The sequence below is a fragment of the Anabrus simplex genome, chromosome 2 (assembly GCF_040414725.1).
Source record: "Anabrus simplex isolate iqAnaSimp1 chromosome 2, ASM4041472v1, whole genome shotgun sequence".
Taxonomy (NCBI): Eukaryota; Metazoa; Arthropoda; class Insecta; order Orthoptera; family Tettigoniidae; genus Anabrus; species Anabrus simplex.
In genome coordinates this window covers 990,384,166-990,411,148 of record NC_090266.1, presented here as the reverse complement: position 1 = coordinate 990,411,148, position 26,983 = coordinate 990,384,166, and the positions used below count along the sequence as shown (strand labels likewise).

At 39.2% G+C, this 26,983-nt stretch overlaps 1 protein-coding gene across 2 annotated transcripts in view; it reads right to left on the bottom strand.

Moving 5' to 3' along the window:
• Positions 1-244: 244 nt before the first annotated feature.
• The window catches only part of M6 (neuronal membrane glycoprotein M6), a 77,603-nt gene continuing 50,864 nt past the window's right edge, over positions 245-26,983 (bottom strand). For both annotated transcript variants that reach the window (XM_067139619.2, XM_067139618.2), the window contains exons 5-6: positions 11,427-11,575; positions 245-2,209 (exon numbers count right to left, since the gene is read on the bottom strand). In XM_067139619.2, the coding sequence (XP_066995720.1) occupies positions 2,078-2,209; positions 11,427-11,575 (281 nt within the window). In that variant the 3' untranslated portion in view covers positions 245-2,077. The remainder of the gene's footprint in view (positions 2,210-11,426; positions 11,576-26,983) is intronic.

The following is a 26,983-nucleotide window of genomic DNA, read 5'->3' as shown; positions in this document are numbered from 1 at the left end:
GAACAAATGAAGGAACCAATATAGTACATGAAGAACCATCATTATATTGGTTATAAACAAGAATTATTTGAATGAGAAATATTTGAACCATTCATATGATCCTTAAACATTTTTGAATAACAGATGGTACTGCCGCCGTACATTTCATTGCATTTTACCACTACAGCACATATTCACCCCCCCCCCCCCCCCCAACCACTACTTCTGTTAACTTATACTCTTTAAGAAATCAACAAGCCTGACATGGAAACCTTGCAATACAAAACCACGGTAGGCTATGTCTTATGCCTGTCAAGGTGCCACTCCTCACTATATACGGTAGATTAGCGTTGACTTCACTATGTGGCGTGTTTACTCCTTTAAATAAGTGCATAAGTCAGTAGTGTACTGCAGTGAATACATTTTGTGATAGTGTATTCTTTTGTGTTTGCAGATATTTCATCACGAGATTTTATAATCAAAAACTTTAAAATAATCAACAGAACAGAAGACAAGACACGGTAGTCTACAATGGAATAGGGCGCCTTTTCACTAAATGCAAAGATGTACTTTCCTCCAAACTGGTTGGCGCTTAGGGATGAGAATTTGAAGAACCAATTGTAATGCAGAAACATGGACGGAAGGAAGGAAGAACAGAAGCATTCGAGATGTGGATATGGAGAAGAATAAAAGGAGTAACTTGGGAAGATGGAATAACTAAGGATGAAGTGCTGAAGAGAGGGGGAGAAGAGAGAAGCACGATAGCTGTGATCTAAAAACCACCAGACAGACATCAGAAAAGAAAAGGAAGGATATCGTCGTTGCCGGGACAAAACCTCCTATGTGATAATATTTTTGGAGGTATACTGACCCGCAGCACATACATTATGAAGAGCGAGAATGCCTTGCCAAAGTTCTAAGCTAAAATATTTCACATAGGAGGTTTTGTCCCGGCAGCGACGATATGCCTGTTCCAGCATACAATGCTACTAGAAATAGTTTTCCCAGTGCTAAATTCAATGGATGTAAATTTCATTTAGAGCAGAGTTGGTTTAACAAAATGAAACCAAATAAAACATTAAGTCAAGGGTTCCAAACAAATTCCCATTCACCAGCAGAAGTACCAATTTTCCAATTACTTTCTGGAAAATTACAGAAAATTGTCAATCTTGCTGCCCAAGTTATGAGCTGAAACACTGCAATTAAGGTGCAAACTACAAAACATGGCAGAATGTTACCACAGCAGATTTCAGCATGAATTTTGTAACGTGCATCCACCAATCTTCATGGTCATAGGTGTCTTAAAACAAAAGCATACTTGTGCAATGCTAAAAATGAAAGATGTGAAAATGAGAAGGAAAGGAAGAACGAGGAAGGGAGAAAAATATAAAGGAGAATTTATTTTCAACCAGTACTGACACATCACAAAGAAGAAATCCCATTATTGTAATTAAAAGGAGCATCAGACATAAAAAATGGGCGAGGACAATTTTTACATTCACATTACAGTGTTGCTATATTTTAAATATGCAACAACCAACTGCTGATGGTAGCCTTCTATGATCAGCATTATGAATTACATTAGTCAGAAAGAAAATTTATTATGCCAAAACAAAACACAAGTAGTCTTGTATACTGCACACTACTGCAAGAAAGCGTACAGTTACACTAACCAGTGCAACACAGCATAATTGCTGCAATAGAGGCAAATTTAGATTTCTAAATCATGACCAGCACTAAATGAATTTCATTGTAAATTCATGTGTGTTTCACTGAGTGAGCATAGTATTAAGGCGAAAGTATATTACATTATATTATAACAATACACCTTCAATACATTCTGAAATACTCAATTATAAAAATATAAAAATTATACAGAGAATATAACTGCCACCATTAACGAAGGATAATAACAAATACTCCACATTAATTCCTGCAAAAATATAAGATTATCAACATGTATACATACAAACACAGTTTATTCAAAACTGCTACAACACAGTCTACAAAATGCAATAAAGGACCACAACAAGAAATATGATCTTTAAGATGACGAGGACTCCCACACTTCTTCCATGAAGATTTCTTTGGCTTTATCCTAGAAGCGATCTTTTGAGCCAGTCACAGACATCTCCGGATCTTGTAAATATTGAAGCTCCTGCAATTCTTGAAATTTCTCATGATCTCGAATATGGGCATAGTTGGCAGAAAGGCATATCAGGTAATGTACCTGAAAAATAATCACCACTATGTACATAAAATATCCATATTTTAATACAGCAATAATGAGAAATGTTCTATGGAGAAAGTACCGTAGTTATCAATGCTATTGCATAAAATAAATTTCATTGTTAAGACCATATTGTCGTTCATATATTTTTTACAAAAGGTACAGTCAAAGGTTCCACCTTTACAATACTAAAATATTTTTGCTTAATTAGCAATTAACAAATGTCGGGAAATGTTTCGTCCTTCTTGGTGGACATCATCACCTCTTCTTGTTGGCGCGATGAGGCAGGCAGAATATTTGACTAAGTACATACATGGAGAAGCAAGATAGTCTTCCTAACGTGCCCAGCTTCAGGGATAATGGCAGAAATTTATTTGGACCATTTGTAAAATACCGAGATTCATAACAAAATCAAAGAAATTGTGTCCTGGACGCGCTATGTCGACGATACGTTTGCTTTAATAGATCACAACATCACCAACGGCGATATCACCCTTGAAAAATTAAATACAGTTGACCCATGGATTAAGTTTACTTCCAAAGTTGAAACCAGTAACTCTTTAAACTTTTTAGATATCACCATTATTAGCAGCTCGAACAAACTTTTAAATAATATCTATAGAAAGTCTACCCAAACCGTAAACACCATTGTCAAGATTCTATGCACCCAAACTCTAAAAAGAGAAGCGACATTTTATAGTCTGTTCTATGCAATGATGATCAGCAGTATAGTGGTAAATTAAGCAGTGCTGAAGCACTCTACCAGTTGGAATATTGTATTCACTGGTTACTGAAAGGTCATAATTTACATATAACTCTTTCACTGCTGCAGTTGCATTTAAGCACAGCACACCAGATGCCTTGCCTGTGGAAGTTGCATTATTTCAAGCTCATACTTCCATTTGCTGCAGGTGTCACATTCCCACAGAACGTCACTTCTAATTGCATTCTGACATATCTTGACAGTATTTCAAACTATTTGAACTTGTAATTGTGTAAAATTAATGTTTCTAAAGATTTTTGTTTCTTTCTTTAAAATATCATAGGAATATTATACCATCTGGGACTACAGAAGGGTTTGCCAGTGCAAGGAATGACTTTTGTAACTTCTCTCTCACATATTATGCAATGTGAAAAACTGCTTATAAAAGAAAAAAAAATCAAATTTAATTATGCAGCCAAGGGATATTGTAAGCCAGAGAATTCCGCAGTTAAAGAGTTAATATTTTTAAATTGGCTTTACGTCGCATCGACACAAATAGGTCTTATAGCAATGATGGGACAGAAAAGGGCTAGGAGTGGGAAGGAAGTGGCCATGGCCTTAATTAACGTATAGCCCCAGCATTTGCCTTGTGTGAAAATGGGAAACAACCGAAAACCATCTTCAGAGCCGCCGGCAGTGCGGTTCGAACCTACTATCTCCCGAGTGCAAGCTCATAGCTACGTGATCCAAACCACGCGGTCACTTGCTCGGTGAAAGAGTTAAACAATGCTGTCACTCAGTTTTGTGAAGGGAGTCGGCAGAAATTGTCCAAAATTTCTCTTTCTGATAACACAGTGAAGTGCGGACTTCAAGAACTGTCAGAAGACATTAAAATGCAAATTTTGGAGAAGGTGAAAGCATCTCCAGTGTTTTCAATTCAGTGTAATGAAACAACCGATGTGGCCCATTGTTGTCAACTGATTGTATATTGTCAATTTATCGACAGTGGAATTTTAAGAAAAGAAATGTTATTCTCCCAATGTTTGAAAACAACTTTGAAAGCTTGTGATGTGTTTTTGGCCATCGAGAGTTTTTTCCAAGAACATGGACATTCCTGGGAAAATGTAGCGGGTGTGTGTATGTACGGATGGTGCACCTGCTATGACTGGGTCATGTTCTGGATTTCTCAAATTGGCCAAAGATAAAAATCCAAACATCATGGGAACCCACTGTATAATTCACAGGCAGGTTTTGGCAGCCAAAACCTTGCCCCAAGATTTTAATAATGCTCTAAAATTCGCTATAAGAATTGTGAACTCTGTGAAGAAAAGTTCTTTACAGACAAGGTTGTCTGAAGCCCTTTGTGTTGACCTTCAAGCCGATCACAAACCTCTCCTTTACCACACAGAGGTTCGCTGGCTATCAAAAGGGAACATGTTGGCTCGGCTGTTTGAATTTAAGTCTGAAGTTGAAATTTTTCTTCTTCGTGTAGGTAAGAACAATCTGTATGAAGTGTTTACTGATGCCAATTTTATCGTCTCATTGGCATATCTTTGAAGATTTGAACAGTTTGAACTTAAAGCTCCAAGGCAAAATCTCCAATATTATGCTTGCTTATGATGCCATCAGAGCTTTCTTGGAAAAAGTACAGTTATGGAAACGCCGGCTTCAGTTGAACAACTTCTCATCCTTTCACCGCCTTAATGAAATTTTGCCAGAAAATGAACGTGATCGTAATAAACTTAAGGTGCATTTTCAGTCACATTTGGATTCTCTGGCATAAGAATTCAATTTCTACTTTCCTGATATCTCGTCAGATGAATGGTCCTGGATGTTAAAACTCTTTCATGCTCTGTGGGATATCTACTTCCCACTAATACTTTTGCAAGATTAAACCCACTGGGATGTATAATTCCCACGAACAGTATGTGTTGCCATCTAGCGAAGAGTCCAGGAAACACGAAAAAAAATATAGCAATGAAGTTCTTTGACTCGTGTGTCTATCAAACATGGATATCTGACCAAGAAGGCTGTGAATTGATGTAAACAGAGCTGAAAGTGTGCAAAATGGAAGATTTTTCATCCTTACTTCTGAAATACGAGTGCAGGTATGTTTTATTCAATTTTTATGTATTGTTAGTTTATCTTTAAATGTGCTTCCATTATATTAGGTCATAAATAATGAATATCTATAGAATTATAGCCCATTCAGTTAGTGGGAAATATATTACCATTAGTCTGTTCATATGCCATGAGGATGTATTACCCGATTTTTATTACAAGCATATATAAGTTTTAATTTCTATAAAAGATCACATTTTTTTCTCAAGCATATACACTTAGTCACCTCAAGTATCAAACTATGTGGATCATTTATTATTATGCCAATATATTATCCTTTATCAAAACTTTTGTATGACGAATGTGTAAACTTTTTCAGATGGCTCGGAAAGGGTTGTCAGATCTACAGTCACTGGAGACTTGGTATTCTCTTCCTGATGGTGATGACGATGCTGAGGAGGAACAAGATGACGGTGCAGCAGCATAGATGTCTAATCTGTTTGAATTCAAATTGATGATACTTGAGGAATCCTTAACGAGTCCACAGCTAGTTATGGAGAGGAGACTCAACAAACTAGGAGTCACTGATCAGCTGACATTTAGGAAAGGATTAGCTCTAAAGCTAATTGACAGCTACATTCAAGAAAGCGGAGAGGTATAGTGGCATTCAAGATACCAAGGCGAGGTGTTATTGGAGTACCTGATGACATTCGTCTGTCACAAGTAGGTATTCATATGCCAGCACAGGGCAAAGGCTGGTGTAGATGCAGGCAATGTAGTACGAAAATGAGGAGAAATGCTCCTAGATTATCTGTTTGGCTTGTCGAGTACCACTTTGTGCAGTCCCTTGTTTTGATCAATTTCATGAGCAGTAAACTACTTACTAAACCAAAACATTCTGACTATCAGTATGCAGCACTATAAACATTACAGAGGTGGTTGAAAATTGATTACGATCAGTGTGTAAAGTTGTTGCTCTTTTTTTTTTGGAAATGTATTGGTTTTATGTTTAAGAATACATGTAAATATATGTCTGCGTTATTATTGTTTATTTCTGAGCATTTCCATACCATAATTATCAATTTTAAATGCTAATGTAATCGCAGCATTATAGCACAGAGGAGACCACTGGGACATATACTTCCCACTAATTTTTTTCTTTTCAGAAATGACTCATGGACAAAATATAGACAACGTCCTGGTCCATTATAGGTTACATTTATTGATGTTTAGCAGCAAATTTCACTAAAATTATTAACAAAACTAATTTAGTCACGAAAGGGTTAACAAGAAATCTGTTTGTCATTGACATTGAAGCACTGCCAGCACAACTTCAAGAAGAAGCCTTAGATTTGAAGTGTGTTTCAAAGCTAAAAGATGATTACAAAATATTAGGACTGGGCAACTTTTGGGTAAACTGTCTTGCAGTGTATCCTGAAATAGCCAAAGTAGCATTGCGTGCCATTGTCCCATTTTCAACGACATATTTAGGCGAGTCAGGATTTTCAATGCTGAGTGTCATAAAAACAAAGCGGCGCTGTTGGCTTGATGTTGCAAGTGATCTCCGCTGTGCTCTATTAAATATCAAACAGATATCAAATATCAAACCCCCCTGACCTTTTCCCCTGGCCTTCCATAGATACTGTAAAGGTTTATGGTAAATAAATAATGAATGAATAAATGAATGAATGAAAAAAAAAAAAAAAAACATACCAAATCTTACCACGAGAAAATAGTGTCAACCTTCTCACTGACATTTGTTGACTAATTTAACGATTTATTGTAAAAATGTGTTCTTTGTCATCATCATCATCATCATCGTCATTTCCCTTTATCCAGCTGTAGCCGGGTAGGGGCAAATATGGTTCCTCTCCACTTTCTTCGGTCTTTCCATCACTCTTCCTCCAACACTGTGTCCCAGTCCAGGTTTCTTTCTATAATGCTACGTTGGATGGTATCCTTCCATCTCAATCGTGGTCATCCACGGCTTCTCCTTCCTTGGATTTGCATTTCCATCACCTTTTTGGGCATTCTTTCATCGCTCATTCGCTATATCTGCCCAAACCATCTTAGACGGCTCTTCTCTATTCTATCATTCATTTTTTCCACTCCAATATCTTCCCGGATTTTCTCATTCCTTATTTTGTCTCTTCTACTCTTCTGTATCATACTCCTCAAGAACTTCATTTCGGCTGCCTGTATTCGACTCTCATCCTTCTTTGTCATTGTCCAAGTTTCTGCTCCGTAAGTTGTTATGGGTACGTAATACATCTTGTACATAATATCCTTTGCTTCCGTTGGCACATCTTTGTCCCATAACATGTTTCTTACACTATGATAGAAACAACTTCCAGCTTGAATCCTTTTACTAAATCTCAGCATCCAGTCGAGCATTCTCCATTAATCCATTAATGCCCAAGAATTTTTTTTTTTCTTTTCGAATTTTATGGTTTTGACTACTGGAATCAGTTTATTTATGTCCAAAAATGCCCCGAAAATTGTTTTAGAAATATCTGTTGTTGTTGTTGTTTAAAAATTATAGCATGGGTCGTAAACGACCCACTGGGCATGGACCCCAGGGGCATATCTCCAACATGGGCTTTGGCTATTTTCATGTTTGGGTTCATCATGGTATATTTTTAATGATAAAAGAAGAACAACTGGTGTATTTTATGACTCATTATTAGTGAAAAATGAAAATGACATATCTACTACAGAGTCAAGTATTATAAAGCACATAGAAAATGCTAATAAGGAGTCGCTCTTCACTAAATGCCATAAGAAGGAATCTCTCCTACAAATGTAAAGAGTATCAAAATATAACATTAACATTAATAATATAAAATAGACTATCAGTCGAGTTTCCTAGTCAGTCTTACACATGCCTTTGAATACTCAGTACCGAAATGGCACAACAGGCTTTGGGATCATTATTATAAAACATTTTGTCTTGCATAAAAAAAATAAAAAAACTGAATCAGTTAAAATTTTAAGCTACGAAGCTAAAAACACGTTCTCATTTACACAGTACACTTTACTTCTTGTGGAATTCTCCAAAACAATAATGGAGTAAGGCAACAGCACATCTTTGGCATGCTCGGACAGTTTTACTTTTGCAGACACGACAACGTCGCCGGGGCTGATTGTCCACCAGAAGATGACTACCATGGCTTTCCTGCATGGCTTCAGTCACTGGTCCACTCATGTTAACATTGCGACGAGGAGTTCCATACTTCTCTAACAAGCTGATCACAATGAATCATCGGAACGCCAAGGCATCAAGCTTCATGCCGTGAGATTTCGACAAAATCCAAGCATTGCTCATCACAATGTCTAGAAGCCAGAGCAGAATTGGCATATACCATATTTTGCCTCTTATGCTGATGCGGAAAGTAGATACATTGTCCGTTTGTTCTACTCCTCGCATGTTCTTGTTGTACTTAGAAACAAAATGTGCCTGAGGTATCTACACAAGTTTTTTTCTGTGCGAATTAGTACCGTCCAGCTTCTTCAACATGTTCTACGCCATGCTCGTTTGACAGGATGTTCACAACGTTGTTGTCTTTCCATGTCACAGCAACTATTTGGTCTTCTTTGTCAAATGCATTTTCAAACTATCCCCTTTCTTTTTTATTCATCGTCTTCTTGTCTGGCAATGGGCAGCCCTCCATCCGGTTAGCCCGTACCGTGCCAGTGTATCGCATTCCTCTTTTTTAACTCCGACAACAACTTTGATAAAGTAAAAAATTAATCGCAGTAAAAAGAGAAGCACACACTGGGGTAAAACTTAGATAAAAAAACATCGCAGAATTTCAAAAGAACGCTTTCCCCTAAGTCAACATCATTACAGCATTTTTCGTTAGCTTTTGCACCTTGATAATTAGTCTTGTGCTTCAGTGCCTAGTTGTGACCCACTCATTTTGTCTGGATTGTAGCAATCATCTTCGTCGCCCGAATAGGCTTATCATCCGGTGGAGTGATAAACATATCCACTAATGTTCCACGAATATCGCTGCCAGTCAATACCTCAAGCTCTGACAGAATTTCAGCAGTAGTTAAATTTTTTCGCCTGAAAAAGACGAAATAAATATTTAAAAACTGTAATTTGCTAATTAGTTAATGAATGGACGACTTAAATGTGCTCCAAATAGTTGATATTGTTTCAAAAACACTAATTTAGAACATTTTCCGCTAATCCCTTGTGTTGTAACCATCTAAATGCAAAAATGCGCTGAAGTACTATTGTTCTGTGGTTTGTGCCCAGCGGGTCATTTGCGACCCACACTATGTTATTCGTGGTGTATTGTAAGAACGAATTGACATATTGAAATAGTAAAGGCCTCTAAAGATGCGTCAGATATCTCTGAACAACATCAACACACTGAACACTACATTTTAAAACTTTTAACCACTCTACTTACCAACAACGGCGAGAGCGCGATGCAGGTTCCACCATGACTCAACTAGCTGCCGCGCAGCACCTGCGTTGTGGTGGGAAAGCTGCTCCAACCAAGCCACGGCAGTGCGGGCAATCTTACTACACACACTGAATGTGCTATCAACGTGAAACAACAAAAAATACGCTCAGCGGAATTTTTTCTTTCGGGTGGGTCGCAAACGACCCACTGGGCATAAATGGGTTAATTCACTCCCCAGATATTTAAACGTTTCCACTACTTCCAGGGGCTTGTCTGCAAGTCTAATCTGACCTTTCCCTTCTTTCTCCCCTCTGGTCATAACAAGAGTTTTACTCTTTTCTACACTTATTTTCAATCCACATTCTTCGATCTTCCCATTCACCACATTCAACTGTTCTTGAACCTTCCTGTCGTCTTCTCCCCAAATCACTATCATCTGCAAATAACATCATGTTCATTTCTCTTCCTCCATATGCTGCTTTTGCTGTTCTCATGATGTCATCCATTACTATTGTAAACAGGATTGGTGATAGAACACTTCCCTGTCTTGGCCCACTAGTTATTTTGAACCAACTTGACCTGCCAACTTGTGTTTGCACACAACTACAACATTCCTTATATAATGCCATGATCATTTTTATTAATCCCTGTCCAATTCCTTTTTGCACCAGACTGTCCCAAACTTTCATCCTGGGGACACTGTCATATGCCTTTTCAATGTCAATGAATGTCATCACCATATCATTCCCGTACTCCCAATGCTTTTCCATTAGTTTTCTCATAATGAAAATGGGCTCTATTGTTGACCTTCCACTTCTGAAACCAAACTGATTTTCCTGTATCTGATTCTACTTTCCAGTATCCTTTCCATTATCTTAGCAACATGGGATATTAGAGTAATTCCCCTGTAGTTCTTCAAAACTTTCTTATCACCTTTCTTGAAAATTGGGATGATTATTCCTTTCTGCCAATCTTCAGGGACCTCCTTGTTCTCCCAGACATTCCTGAGAACCCGATATGTCCACTGTAGGCCTACAGCTCCAGCTGCCTTTACCATCTCCACTGAAATTTCATCTATTCCAGCAGTTTTTCCATTCTTCATCTTTCTTACTGCCATTTCAATTTCATTCATTGTAATTTCTTTATCCATTTCTTCATCAACTAATTGCCTTTCCTGGTCGTCCATTGAATGACTGTCATCCGTTCTTATGTTCAGCAGCTTCTGAAAATACTCTCTCCATCTATTTCTTATTTCTTCTGGCTTTCTTAAAATTATGCCACCTTCATCCTTCACAAATCTGGTGTTTACCTGATCTCTCTTTTTGTTTCTTAAGATACCATACAGTAATTTCTTGCTGCCCTGCGTATCATCTCTCAATTTCTGTGTGAATAAGGCCCAGCTTTTCCTCTTTTCTTCCTCCACTACTTTCTTGGCCAAATTCTTTGCCTCCACATATTTTCTTCTACTTTCTTCAGTCTTAGATGTTTTCCATGCTTTCCATGCCATTTTGTTTTCCTTCACTTTAATCTTTACCCTATCATTCCACCAGTGTGTTTCTTTGTCTTTCACCTTTCCTGATGTTCTACCACACATCTTTTCTGCACATCCATGTGTTCTTTGTATTGTGCTAAAATGAAGTTAGTATGTCATAGATATAAAGCGCGTACTTCATATTATTTTTTCATAAATAATTGAATAATAGAATAATTCATTATGTAGTGTCATTAGGTTAGGTCCATATCCTTCACGTCAGTTTATCGGAGAGGATATAGAAGTGACGGGGGGGGGGGGGGGGGGTGACCACCCGTATCTGTAAAGGGGGGTGTCAGCTGGCAAAGGTTGGGAACCACTGATCTAGATCATGGTTGGATGACACTGGTTCATAAAAGCAACATTAAACCAACTCTTAAGAGGTCACATACATATTTCAGTACCTATACCATCCTCTGAGCTGAGCATTAGGTCTACAAGTGATCATACAAGAACAGCCTGAAATTATGAAACTAACTTAATCTACCTTTAATGAGAACTTACCAGACTGAGGATGACAAGAAGGCACGACACTGAAGCCAGAATAAACATTACTTCAGCTCTTTCTACACAGTCCTTGCAAAACATCTTAATCTCATTTGTGTCACATACCCGCATATCTTCTAGGGGAGTATTTTTCGGAAATATAAAATCTGAAAATAAAATAAGAACCATTACACATTACACACTGCCACCAAATGATTACTTATGATTTTAAATTCTATTATAGTTTATCATGAGCCTCCGTGGCTGAGACGGTAACGCGTCGGCCTCTCACCGCTGGATACCGTGGTTCAAATCCCGGTCACTCCATGTGAGATTTGTGCTGGACAAGGCAGAGGCAGGACAGGTTTTTCTCCAGGTACTCCAGTTTTCCCTGTCATCTTTCATTCCAGCAACACTCTCCATTCTCATTTCATAGCATCTATCATTCATTAATAAATCACTTTGGGAGTGGCGACCCCATCGTACTAATAGCCTATATCTGCTTCATTCATTCCATCCCTGACCCGGTCAATGACTGGAAAACAGGTTGTAGGTTTTTTTATAGTTTATCATAGCATCAGCTTTCTTTTCTGTTTAATAAAAAGTGGATAAGCTGAGATCAGTTTTCATTTTAGAAGAGAGACTCTATGGACCTGGACCGACAACTTGTTTATTATGAAGCTAAGTCAACCTCTCTCTCTCTCTCTCAGAAAGTAGTTTCTTCCATCCATTTGAGGGTAATCACAAAGGTTTACAAATCATCTCAGTCCACACTTAAGTGTGAATGTGATGCATTCTTTGCATCCTCTAAATTGGAAACCATTCCTTACCTTTACTGTATGAAGCAGTGTGTCTATAATGGAGCAACTAACAAACCGATCTGCACATATTTCATTCTCTCATGTCACTCAAAAAGGGTGGAGCTGTGACAACATTGGAAAGTAGAGGGATCCAGTAGTTTGTAAGCTTCCTTGTGCTGAGCATCGTGTCTGAGAGGAGGGAGCATTGGTCGATGCATGAGCTAAAGTCAATGACGGTTGTTTTAATCGTTTCATAATACTGAAATGGGTTCTTCTCTAGTTACAGGATATCAGGATTTTGCTCCTTTAAGCTCCAAAGTGCTCTGCATGAAAATCTACTTTCTACAAAATAGTGCAACTATGCCCGTTACAGACAAGCAGGCATCTGAATATATTCACATGCGTATTATTAGTACACGAAGAATTTAAGCGAGTTTAGTTATACAATGGAACCTTGATCTGGAGGGATTTTGCAGGGACCACAGAAAAAAGTACAGTACAGGAAAATGGAAAATCTGTGAACGAATGGAAACCAGCAATTTGGCTAAACGTCACAAAAATAAAATATGTATAATTATCTCCAGGACGAGGAAATTAGACAGAAGTACATGGATAGGATTAGTGAGAAGTTTCGAACAGTAGACAGTAAGCAGGTTCAGGATATAGAAAGTGAATGGGTGGCATACAGGGATGCTGTAGTAGAAACAGCAAGGGAATGCCTAGGAACAACTGTGCGTAAAGATGGGAAAAGGCGAACATCTAGGTGGAATGATGAAGTGAGAGCAGCCTGTAAACGTAAAAAGAAGGCTTATCAGAAATGGCTCCAACAAGGGCTGAGGCAGACTGGGATTTGTATGTAGATGAAAGAAACAGAGCGAAACAAATAGTTGTTGAATCCAAAAAGAAGTCACGGGAAGATTTTGGTAATAACCTGGAAAGGCTAGGTCAAGCAGCAGGGAAACCTTTCTGGACAGGAAGGGAGGGAAAAAGAAATGAACAATGTTTTGAGTAATTCAGGTGAACTCATAATAGATCCCAGGGATTCACTGGAGAGGTGGAGGGAATATTTTGAACATCTTCTCAATGTAAAAGGAAATCATCCTGGTGGTGTTGCAAACAGCCAAACTCATGGGGAGGAGGAAAATGATGTTGGTGAAATTACGCTTGAGGAAGTGGAAAGGATGATAAATAAACTCCATTGTCATAAGGCAGCAGGAATAGATGAAATTAGACCTGAAATGGTGAAGTATAATGGGAAGGCAGGGATGAAATGGCTTCATAGAGTAGTAAAATTAGCGTGGAGTGTTGGTAAGGTACCTTCAGATTGGACAAAAGCAGTAATTGCACCTATCTATAAGCAAGAGAACAGGAAGGATTGCAACAACTATCAAGGTATCTCATTGATTAGTATACCAGGCAAAGTATTCACTGGCATCTTGGAAGGGAGGGTGCGATCAGTCATTGAGAGAAAGTTGGATGAAAACCAGTGTGGTTTCGGACCACAAAAAGGCTGTCAGGATCAGATTTTCAGTATGCGCCAGGCAATTGAAAAATGCTACGAGAGGAATAGGCAGTTGTGTTTATGTTTCGTAGATCCAGTGAAAGCATGACAGTGTACCGAGGGAAAAGATGTTCGCCATACTGGGGGACTATGAAATTAATGGTACATTATTGAAATCAATCAAACGCATTTATCTTGACACTGAGAATCGATGGTAGAATTTCTTGATTCAGGGTACGTACAGAGGTTAGGCAAGGCTGCAACATTTCACCTTTGCTGTTCGTAGTTTACATGGATCAACTGCTGAAAGGTATAAAATGGCAGGGAGGGATTCAGTTAGGTGGAAATGTAGTAAGCAGTTTGGCCTATGCTGACGACTTGGTCTTAATGGCAGACCGTGCCGAAAGCCTGCAGTCTAATATCTTGGAACTTGAAAATAGGTGCAATGAGTATGGGATGAAAATTAGCCTGTCGAAGACTAAACTGATGTCAGTAGGTAAGAAATTCAACAGAATTGAATGTCAGATTGGCGATACAAAACTAGAACAGGTCGATAATTTCAATTATTTACGTTGTGTGTTCTCCCAGGATGATAATATGTTGAGATTGAATCAAGGTGTATTAAAGCTAATGCAGTGAGCTCGCAGTTGCAATCAGCAGTATTCTGTGAGAAGGAAGTCAGCTCCCAGACGAAACTATCTTTACATCGGTCTGTTTTCAGACCAACTTTGCTTTACGGGAGCGAAAGCTGGGTGGACTCAGGATATCTTATTCATAAGTTAGATGTAACAGACACGAAAGTAGCAAGAATGATTGCTGGTACAAACAGGTGGGAACAATGGCAGGAGGGTACTCGGAATGAGGAGATAAAGGCTAATTTAGGAATGAACTCGATGGATGAAGCTGTACGCATAAACCGGCTTCGGTGGTGGAGTCATGTGAGGCGAATGGAGGAGGATAGGGTACCTAGGAGAATAATGGACTCTGCTATGGAGGGTAAGAGAAGTAGAGGGAGACCAAGACGACAATGGTTAGACTCAGTTTCTAACGATTTAAAGATAAGAGGTATAGAACTAAATGAGGCCACAACACTAGTTGCAAACTGAGGATTGTGGCGACATTTAGTAAATTCTCAGAGGCTTGCAGACTGAACGCTGAAAGGCATAACAGTCTATAATGATAATGTGTGTATGTATAGTCTTACAAACACTCCTAAACCGAACCAAACCAAACTAAAGCCCCAATGGGCCTTCGCCTACCAATCAACCACTGTTCATCCCGAAGGCCTGCAGATTACGATGTGATGCATGGTCAGTGTGACAAATCCTCTTGACTGTAATTCCTGGCTCTCTAAACAGGGGTCGCCATCTCACCATTAGATACTTCCTCAACTAAAGGTAATCACGTAGGATGAGTGGATCTGGAACCAGCCGTCATATCCAGGTAAAAATGCCTGACCTGGTCGAGAATCGAACCCGGGCCCAACAGGTGAGAGGCAGGCAAGTTAAATTGCAGGGCCAGCTTCAAACATTAATTAACAGTACGCGAGTTAAAGATCTCTATACTCAGTTTTACTAGAGAAACTTCAACATTTTCCCGTGAAAACTTCTTTCAGTTCAGCAACTTTGATCAGCCAAACTCTTCGAAAAATCTAATTACGTCAAGCCAAACAACAATAGACCACACACAAGTAGTTTTTAATCAATCAATTAATCAATGCTGATCTGCATTTAGGATAGTCGCCCAGGTGGCAGATTCCCTATCTGTTGTTTTCCTAGCCTTTTCTTAAAGGATTTCAAAGAAATTGGAAATTTATTGAACATCTCCCTAGGTAAGTTATTCCAATCCCTAACTCCCCTTCCTAAAATGAATATTTGCCCCAGTTTGTCCTCTTGAATTCCAACTTTATCTTCATATTGTGATCTTTCCTACTTTTAAAGACGCCACTCAAACTTATTCGTCTACTAATGTCATTCCACGCCATCTCTCCGCTGACAGCTTGGAACATACCACTTACTACATGTGATAGAATTCATTTTTGGGCCCGTACTGAAAGTATTTGTATTAAATAACACTATTATGTTTTTATTGTTCACCCACCTATTCAATACAATCTAAAAAATTAGGACTTTGTCCTTATCAAAATTATTGACATAAAATTAATACATTGGATGGTAACTTACATGTTGGAAATGAGCTGACCATACTAAACCTAGGAAAGAAGCCTACATTTATAAATAAAAATCATAGGGAAGTAATAGACATTACACTAAGCACTATGCATATCGCAACTTTATTAAAGACTGGAAGGTGCTGGAGGAACCATCATTGGCAGACCACCAGCACACCCAATTTGCAATAGATGCGAGACTATGTGGGATTGAGAGGTACAGAGACCCAAAAAGAACTAACTGGGATAGATACAGATAAGTTTTCGGGAAGGCTGTACAAAAAATTCCAGCTACCATTAGAGGACAGAGAGAATTGGATGAGGCAGTGGAACTATTAGAAGAGGGCATTTTAGACTCATTCCATGACAACTGTCCCCTCAAAGAAAAGAGAGAGACCAAAAAAGTAAGGTGGTGGAACAACAAACTAGCCAAAATGAAAAAAAGAGGTTAGGATGTTGTATATAACATCATCTAGAAATGGTATGTGGGACGTATATCATAGGAAACTCACCGACTATAACCTAGAGATATGGAAAGCAAAAGGAAAATCTTGGAGACTGTTCTGTGAGAAAGTGGAATCACACACTGAAAGAGCAAGGCTCCAGAATGTTCTGAAAGCAACCCATATAAATCAAGTGGGGACACTGGAGAAACCAGATGGGTCATTTACTCAGGCAGGGAGGGACATGCTGCAGATACTAATGGCGTGTCACTTTCCTGAGGCTGAGGAGATGACAGAAGATGAAATGGTTGGAACAGAGACCGGAACTCAAAGAGCAGACTGGAACTATGCCGACAGAATAATAAATGATAAAACCAAACCAAACCCCATGGCACTACAGCCCTTGAAGGGCCTTGGCCTATCAAGCGACCGTTGCTCAGCCCGAAGGCCTGCAGAGCACGAGGTGTCATGTGGTCAGCACGACGAATCCTCTCGGCCGTTATTCTTGGCTTTCTAGACCGGGGCCGCTATCTCACCATCAAATAGCTCCTCAATTCTAATCACGTAGGCTGAGTGGACCTCAAACCAGCCCTCAGGTCCAGGTGAAAATCCCTGACCTGGCCGGGAATCGAACCTGGGGCCTCCGGGTAAGAGGCAGGCACGCTACCCCTACACCACGGGGCTGGCCCATAATAAATGATAACCATGTAAAATGGGCAATCAACACATTTCATCCTTTAAACGCTCCGGGGCCAGATGAGATACTTCCGATACTCCTACAGGAAGGACAGGAGATACTCCTCAATTCCCTGAAGGACCTTTTCAGAGCTAGTCTCGCTTTAGGGTATGTGCCAAAATCATGGTTTGAAGCTAAAGCAGTATTCATACCTAAGCCTGGAAGGGCAAATTATGCCCAAGCCAAAGCATACAGACCATTATGTTTAACCTCCTTCATGCTGAAAGCAATGGAGAAAATTCTGGATAAATATATCAGAAGAACGGTGGAACTGAACTCAACGTTACATGAAAATCAGTTTGCATATAGACCTGGCAGATCCACTGAAGTAACACTCCACCAGTTGGTTTGTAAACTAGAGGAAAGCCTAGAATATAAAGAAATTGCACTGGTGGCATTTCTAGATATAGAAGGAGCCTTCAGCAATACAACCTATGACTCTATGATCAAAGCATTGGAAAAGAGCAAGGGGAGTAAAACCGTCGTCAAATGGATTAAATGCATGCTAGACAGAAGGAAGATAAAAGCAACCCTGTTTGAAGTAACGCTGACGGTTAGGGCCACCCGAGGCTGTGCTCAGGGAGGAGTACCTTCACTTCTGCTGTGGAACCCCATGCTGAATAAAATCAAAGCTATGCTCAACGAACAGGGATTTATAAACAAGGATACACAGATGACCTAGTGATTGTGGTACGAGGTAAGGTGATGAGTGTTATCCAGGACCTCATGCAAAGATCACTTAACCTTGTGGAGAAATGGTGTCGGGAAGAACCTATCAGTCAAACCGAACAAGACAACTCTGGTCCCTTTTACATGAAGGAGAAAATTAGAGGGAAAGAGATCACTGAAGCTCTTTGGGCAACATATGGAAGAACAGGCACTGCACCTAGGTGTAGTTTTAGATAAAAATCTACCCTGGAATCCACATATAGAAAGGAACACAACCCGGACCAAGAACTTGCTGCATGCATGTAAAAGGGTCGTCGGGAAGCCATGGTGTGGGGATATACACAATGATCATTAGACCATTGATGGCCTATGCTGCAATCATCTGGTGGCAGAAAATAAGTCAGGAAAAAGTCGGCAGTAGACTGGATAGCCTATAGAGAATGGCATGCATAGCCATAACTGGGGCTATAAGAACTACGCTGACAGAAGCCTTGAATACTTTACTAGACCTCCCATCACTATGCGATTACATTAAAGGACAGGCTAGAATGAGTTCATATAGATTGGCACAATCAGAGTGTTGGAATGTACAAAGACCCAATCTAGGACACTGTAAAATTAACAGAGTAATAGCAGAGTAAGTTCTACACATGCCTTTCGATCGTATGATACCAAAGTACAACTTTGAAAAACCGACTGAGACCCAGATAATAAAAAAAAAAAAAAGAAGTCTGGGATATCAACAAATGGAATACTGAAAAAGAAGATATAGTGTGGTGGACTGATGGCTCAAAGACTGTGGATGGCACAGGAGGAGGGATCAACGGGGGAAGACCTGAGAGATCAATTCAGGTGAGCCCGGACAAACACACTACAGTCTTTCAAACTGAAGTGATAGTTATCACAACATGTCTTGAAGAAAATCTGAAAATGAACTATAGGAATAAGAACATTTTCATTTTTACGGACAGCCAAGCGGCCATTAAGGCACTAGAAGCAGTTCGGATAATATCCAGAATTGTCTGGTAATGCCATTCACATCTCTTGAAGCTCTCACAGTACAACATTATCGAAATAATATGGGTACCAAGGCATGCAGATATAGAAGGAAATGAAAAGGCAGATAAACTGCCCAGGAAAGGGGCAGAAACACATTTTGTAGGCCCAGAACATGTATGCAGGATTTCCTACGGACAAGTCCGACACTACATAGTGAACCCATGACCTTTGCGCCCTAAGGATTTTAAATCTTAAAGTTACCACATGAGGCCCCATGTCAATTGTGATGAGGAGCTCGAATATATGTTTATATCACAGGGCGACACGTGGCAAGGAGGTGGCTACCTTCCTTCCCACGCTATGAGATGTGACGTCATCTGCACGTGTCAAAAGTGGATGGATACAGAAGAAAGTTTAGGTTGAATAAGTATATTTAAATGAAAGAATTAGCAGTGAACGTAGTATAATGAGGGTCCTGTATTTATCTATAAGACAATTTGTCTTAAGTAAGACAGATTTGAGACTGCTAAGCAATTTCTGTGGATATGACATTGAGAGATGCGCGTGTCTAATTTACACACGCCAAGTCGTTAGAAAATAGTGCCTAACAAATGAGGTCATTTAACCAGTTAATTTGGTAAGAATAGATTTTAAATGTCCGTGAACACTGCCGCTAACAAGTTAGCAAGTACGTGGTTACAGCAAAAACTCTTTTTAATACAGTTCCACTAAGTCGGAAAAATTACGCAATTTTTTTTGGCGGCAAAGGAAAAATGCCTGAAGAGAGGTGATAGCATCTATAAAATAAGAGTGGACACCATATTGACATCCCTGCAATTGTATCATTGAGGCTTGAGAGAGAGGATTGAACTGTTCAGTAAATCGATCATCAAGAAGTAGACTAAGTCCAACAAACAGATTTTCGCCGATGTGGCCGGGGTCTTGACTCCAAGTGGAGATAGTAGTTCATTGCAGAAGTAATCTGATAAAAAGACGGTCAAGACACCAAAGTAGTGTTTGTGAAGTGGTAAATAACTGTGTTCTAAAGAAAGTAATTTGTGTGCGGGTAACAAATACAATCAGTCGAGTGCGATCAAAGAAGACACCGAGTGAAGGGCACTTTTTTATCCTTTATTTTTCAGGAAACATGAATAAAAACCAATGTGAAGCCAGAAATGTAAAAATGGCTAAATAAAATGACACAAGGGTCACTGGTGAGCCTAAAATGGAAGCTGACGTGCAGATAAGGTAGGTGAAATGCCATCTTACTGCCTATTATATCTTGTTTCATGATGTCAAACTATATGTATTTGTAATGGGGATTTACGACGCAGTTGGTAACCCATATGTTTTCATGAATGTCAGAAATATGACAAAAGGTCATTTGAGGCGTATAGAATCAAAACCGGCCAAGTCACAAAATTTACGAAAATGAGTTAAGGTTATCAATTCGAAGTAGAAGTATAGCACTATCAGGTGAAACAATAATATGCTTTAAAAGCGTCCATGTCTTCATGTTATAGACCACTGAATTCTCGGTCGTGCAACAGAATCGGCCAAGTCATGCAGCCAGTGAATTCAAAACCGGCCAAGTCAAGGAACAACCGACAATCTTTATGATGCAGCATTATTATCTGGAATCTTGTGTTGTTACATTAAGCAACAATGTGATAATACCAGTAGGCAAAATCGTTCCTTGTAATGTATATTCTTTGAAGTCATTATATTTTGTTTTTTGTTCATTTGCAACACAGATTTACGTATTCGCGGGCTTCTTGCCGTCATTGGCGCCAAAGCAATCCTATTTCCGGTGTGCTCGTATTTTGTCATTATTGTGTGCTGTAATGTGGATATTGTTCCGAGTGGAGAACTGAAAGATTTACTTTCATACCTTGTGAAATTGTACAAAACTGCAACAAAAACGGCCAAGTCAAAATTTAAATTAAAAAAAAGATGGGTTAATTATGAGTTAGATTTCTCAAAACAGCGGAACTTAAATATTAAACCATTAAGGATATAACTGTGAAAAAAAATCTTTTCTGACCATCATTGCTTTGTCTCTACAGGTTTTTCGTCCATATTGAAAAATATGCCTTGAGTGACTTGGCCGGTTTTGATACTAGACGCCTCATTTGTTTTATTTTCTGCTTCGATAAAATTTAAAAGTATTATGAGCGCCGTGTAACATGTTGTAAAAAGTTATTAGTGAGGGTTACGAAGTGATATCACGTCCAAAGTAGATTGTCATTTCCGTGAATGTATTGCCTATATTTTTGTGATGTGATATTTTGACGTAAAAATTTTCTGTTCGACAAATGGAATTGGTGCAAGATATCCATGGTTACCCATTTTCAATCAGATCTAAGCAGGCTGTCGTTTTGAGTAATGCAGATCGGTGATATATCTGTCATGAAGTATAATGCTATTCTATGTCCGTTCAAACTGTGCATGACTGACAATAAATAACAATAAAGTTTGTCAGTCATTTTTTTGTGAAAATCCAGTTTCTAAAAAAATATGAGATCATTTTATGCAAAGTTGTTCATTATTAAAGTACTGTGCGTAATTTATGCATCGTGGATTCTAAGTATTATTATTCCAGTTCTTTTTGTCAGTGAGAGACGTCGAGTTTGAGGCAAGAGGTTAGATTTGTCGCATGAGTTGAGATAGGATTTGCGAATCAGGTGATTGGAAGCCTGTAATGATGCCGGGATTTATGTGAGCCCTGTGATTCAGGTGATTGGAAGCCTGTAATGATGCCGGGATTTATGTGAGCCCAAGGAAGATATTTATATAATGTTTGGGATGGGAAAGTGTGAGAGAATCCACGCAAGTGTTAATTTACGACGTGTACAATTACTGAAGGACATTTTAAAAGTAAAATCTATGTGCATATCTGTTTGGTCAGGAATACTGTATTTTCATTCTATTTGCAAAGTCGAAAATTTCATTCTTATAGACCAGTTACGCATGACATAGAACAGGTGTTTCATATCAAAGCGGACAGCAAGGAGGGTCGCTCGTTTCCAATGCTGCCAGCTAATCGAGGGTGGCAGTTCGAAGATAACAGGAGTTGTGCTGCGTGTTACGTGTTGAAAATGAGATTGCATTCTTTGAAACGGAGATCATTAATGTGCGCGAACTAGTTGAATTTTTATCCGGGAGTAACGTGTAGGTTGTTAGATACTGTGAATTTGTTTAATTGAGATCGTAATGTATATATGAAACCGCCTTCTGGAAATCTTAGTTTATTTTTCTGGGAAAGTTCAAATATTAACGTAACGCTTAAGGGGACATATCCGAAGGTAATGGATTTTACTGCCACAAAGTATTATGAGTATTGTTCTTGTTGTTGTTGTTGTTGTTGTATTGTTTTACTTTTATTGATTGAGCATTAAATGTGCTGGGATGAGTAAAGTGGAAACTTCGGTCATCAACCGATGTAACTTAATTGTGTTTAGCCTTCAGCTTAGAAACTTGGATGGTCATGGGGTCCTCAACCTCAGTGATTTAGGATTAAGGCCATATGCCATTGTAGCATCACTTTCCTTGCAGTCATCAACAACAATGACTTTAAAGTAACTTAAAAGTTTAGAGGTCGGTCCATGACATAGTCGCAGGTCACATCGAGAGGGTCCATGCCGTACAACCACTGTGTGGCACACACCGATTGGACTGCCTTAATTATACCCAGAGTCCAGAGTTCGTGTTACGATGCATTATAATGGTCATTATGATGGTACATGCAGTCTTATATGGAAGCCGAATTTAAGGATTTCCAGACTTTCTTTTCTTCATTCATAGTATGAGACAATGGTTTCTAGTAAGGATGCCCATCACGCAGTTATGTCAAAGGCTAAAACCAGTATTCTGCTCCTCTGTGTTAAATTATTGTGGTGTCAAGTGGACAAGATCAAGTCCAAATTATATTGAATTTTAATATGTTATTTCGTGATTTCAGTAACAAATACAAATATTTTTGAATAGGCCTTTCATTTGAGTAGATAGATTAGGATTACTCAACCCTACCTTTTATCTTAGCAAGTGACAAAGAACCCGTAACGACCCAAGAGACAGATCTCATGAAATTGCTGATAGGTAAGGAAGGTAGGTGTCCTTCATAGTGGCCCATAAGGGTTCAGTAAAGATCCCGAATTGCCTGGTAATGCCATTCACTTCTCCTGATGCCCTCACAGTACAACATTGTCAAAATAATATGGGTACCAGGGCATGCAGGTATAGAAGGTAATGAAAAGGCAGATAAACTGGCCAGGAAAGGGGCAGAAACACATTTTGTAGGCCCAGAACCTGTATGCGGGATTTCCTATGGACAAGTCCGACATTACATAGGAAAATGGGTACAAAAGAAACAAATAGAGAGCTGGAAAAATACTCCAGGATGCAGGCTTGCACAGGAACTGATAAATGGACCAAACAAGAAGCATACTAAAGAACTGTTGAAACTCAGCAGAGAAAATATAAGATGGGTAGTAGGACTGTTGACAGGACACTGCCATCTGAAAAAACACCTACACAGAATTGGAGTAATAAGAGAGAATATATGTAGGAAATACAATGAAGCAGAGGAATCTGCTGAACACATACTTTTCGAATGTGAGGTGCTGGGAAGAATCAGACTCTCTACTCTAGGACTACCAGGTGAAGAGATAGAAAAAATCCAAGACGACCCAATAAGAACAACCTGCAGCTTTGTAAAGGGAGCAGGTATATCTAGGTGGGAATGAAGGCAAAACATGGTAGCAAAAGATCTTAAGAGCTCGACGCTAATTAGGAAATAATAATATTTCGAGGCCCCATTAAGAAAAGAAGAAGAAGATCATCCACCAAGGCTGGGACAGGCAACACTGAGCTAATTATCTTTTCGTGCTTTGCCACAAAAGAGGCATTGACAATAGGGTAAAGCTTAGCATTACTATTCTTGCTCCCATCCATAGCTAGAGAAAATGGTTCGCGTTGCATGTAACCAACAAGTTCACTTTTTGAATCCGTAGCCATTTCTTTCAAAATGTGTGTGGTTTTCATACGACCGCAGTCGTAATTTTTTTTGCAATTTCTGAACCTGGAACAGTTTTCTAAACAGAGCACCAGCATGATTGGCAGCAGCTAACGGGATATTATATTCAATTAAAAATGAAGTGAGCACGCATTCTGCTCTTACTATATCTGGGTCTGCTCCAGAAGAGGTAAAAAATGAATTAATTTTCTGACTGGCATCCTTAAATGTTGTAATGAAGACATGTTTAACCTTTTAAAAATAATTTCACCAGGCGAGCTGGCCGTGCGGTTAGGGGCGCACAGCTGTGAGCTCGCATCCGGGAGATAGTGGGTTCGAATCCCACTGTCGGCAGCCCTGAAGAAGGTTTTCCGTGGTTTCCAATTTTCACACCAGGCAAATGCTGGGGCTGCACCTTAATTAAAGACACGGCTGCTCCCTTCCCATTCCTAGACTGTTCCTGTCCCATGTCGCCATAACACCTATCTGTGTCAGTGCGACGTAAAGCAAATAGAAAAAAAAAAAATCCCGACTATGGAGTCCAAACTGTGAAAGCTGTTCCGAAAAGGTTTCTGGAGATGGTCTCTGATATTCCCAGCTGGGGTATGTGTAGCAGAAGCCACTCCTTCTGAATAAAGCCGTGTTGTTGAAAGCGTGCCAAACCACTAGCTGATAACTAGCATACGTTACGAGTTGTATTTCCGAATGTACTGGTAATACATAGTGACTGGAAGCATTCTTTTGATAACTGCGGCTGTTCATAGCCAAACCTTTAAGTACATTTCATGCTTGTTCACTACATTTATCACATGAGGATTTAACAAAACAGCTGTAAATGAGATAAGAAAGAGAGACCGCATTGTTTAGGTTAGGTATGCTATCGCCCGGGTAGTGCCAAAAGAATAAAAATAAATAACAGTTTGCCGCATTGATGGATATCTACAGGTGTGGGGGTAATGTGGTTTATTATCATTATGTTTAATTTTGTACGTTCGTTGTCTCTCATTTTCTATTAATGCATACCCTAGTATGTTTTGTTTGGCGTCTCCAAAAATTGTCAAAAGTAAGTGGGGACATAAAAAGTCAATATTATTATCATCATCATCATTTGCTAGGTACATTGGCGAGTAAAACAATTGTGATTGGATTGTTTTTACCACGTTTTAAACCTACTTCTCTCCAAAAAAAAACCTATATTGGCCCTAGCTACGAGATATTAAACGATCACTTTGTTAATGATCTCGCCTACCTATTCTTCTTCTTCTTCTTCTTCTTCTTTGTCGTTTAGGCCTACTGAGGACCACGGAGCTCATATCTACTCTTCGGTGAAGTTGTTGCTTTCTTCTTCTTCTTCCAATACTCCTTCATTTGCTGACTATGAGCCAGCTTTCTCTTTCCTGTCGACTTAGTTCCTGTAATCTTCTTACTTGTAAGGGACGTTGGGAAAACACCGTGTCGGATGGCTTGACGGAACAATATTCGGTCATGAGTTTGTCCCAGTGGGATACCTAGTTGTTCCATATCCGACTTAACTGACGTGATCCATTTGTTCTTAGAAGCCTTGCCTCTTCCTGTTACTTTGAATATCCTGTTAGCGAGTCTTTCGGAATCCAGACGGGCCAAATGTCCATAAAAGGTCAGGCGCCTTTTCCTTACACACATGACGATGTCCTCCTGGTGTTCATACAGTTCATCATTATGGCGGATTCTGTAAATGCCTCCTTCCTCTCTGATTGGTCCTAATATCCTCCTCAGAACGGCAGCTAATTGTGCTAACCATTATGCTGGAGGACATTCTTAACTACAAAACAAAGATATATATACATGACTGATGCGTGCTTGCAATGCGCAGGTCATACACGAAACTATTCACCTATCTGTGCGATGTCATCAGGGCTGCAGTAGGCCTATGCTATGGAGGCGGACATTTCTTAACTACGAAACACAGATGTACCGCATGACTTCGACATGTTTTCATTGCGTGGGTTGTAGGGTCAAAACTATTCACAAATTTGTGTGATATCAGAGCTGCATAAGGCTCGTACAAACTTTGAAACGGGATAGTTGTTCTTCTCTGATGAATTACATTGGGGGGTCTTATATGTGAGATTTATTTTTTCATTTTCTTCATCTCGAAAAGCCAAGGGGGATCTAATACGCGATGGGGGGTCTAATACATGAGTAAATGCCGTCATTGAATAAAAAGTGATTATTTTAACCCTAGAATCATAAACTTTCGTCTCCCAGACTATGCACCCCTGTAGTTTCCGCGGGAATTTCCAGACGCTAATGAACTGTGCCTTCCCCCTCCATCTATTCTTCCCCAGCTATCAACAATCAGTGCTGACGTTGGTTTCAACCATAAAGGTCCAGTTGTTTGTTCGGTGCGATATGACCGTCGCCTGAGAGACGAAAGTTTATGATTTGTGAAAGTGTTTGTGATTTGTACATAGCTGTAAATAGTGTGAATATTTGGTTTATTACAGTAATGTTTTTGTACATAATACATAAGCTTAATATAATACTTAAATGGAAAATCTAGCACAAGATGATGAATTGATAGCGGCAGTTCTTTCTGAATTAGACAGAGAACCACTCTCTTCAGGAGACATTAGTGGTAATGAAAGTGATGTAAAGGAAGTTGAAGATGTTGTAGACGAATCATTGCATTGGTCAGACAGTGATGCCGACCCTACCTCATTGCTCAATAGCTCAGAAGATAAAAGCGACCCATCGGCAAGTGAAGAACTTTGAACTTCATCTCTGGGCGCACATCAGGCAAGAAACAGTAATCAACATTCGGAATCTGGCAGTGATAACGATAATGATAGAAACAACAGTAGCCACCCAAATATAATTGTTCCAAGGAAAACGATTCTCAGAGGACGAGACGGTCATAAGTGGTCCGCAAAAAAGCCACAAAGGGCTGGAAGCCGAACACCAGCTCGAAATATTATTTATACAAGACAAAGGCCAGTAAATGATGGAGCAAAAGTGGAAAGTCCAATTGATGCTTTCATTTTATTTTTTTCTGATGATATGCTAAACCAAATAGTTACTCACACCAATACTGAAATCACTGATAAAAATAAAAAATACCGAAATATAACCTGAACTAATTGCACAACTAATTTAGTACAAAATAAATCTCTCATGGGTCTTTTAGTACTGTCAGCTGCTCAGAAAAGTAACCATGTGAACTCTAAAGAATTATTTGACTCTAGTTTCAGTGAATCACGCTAT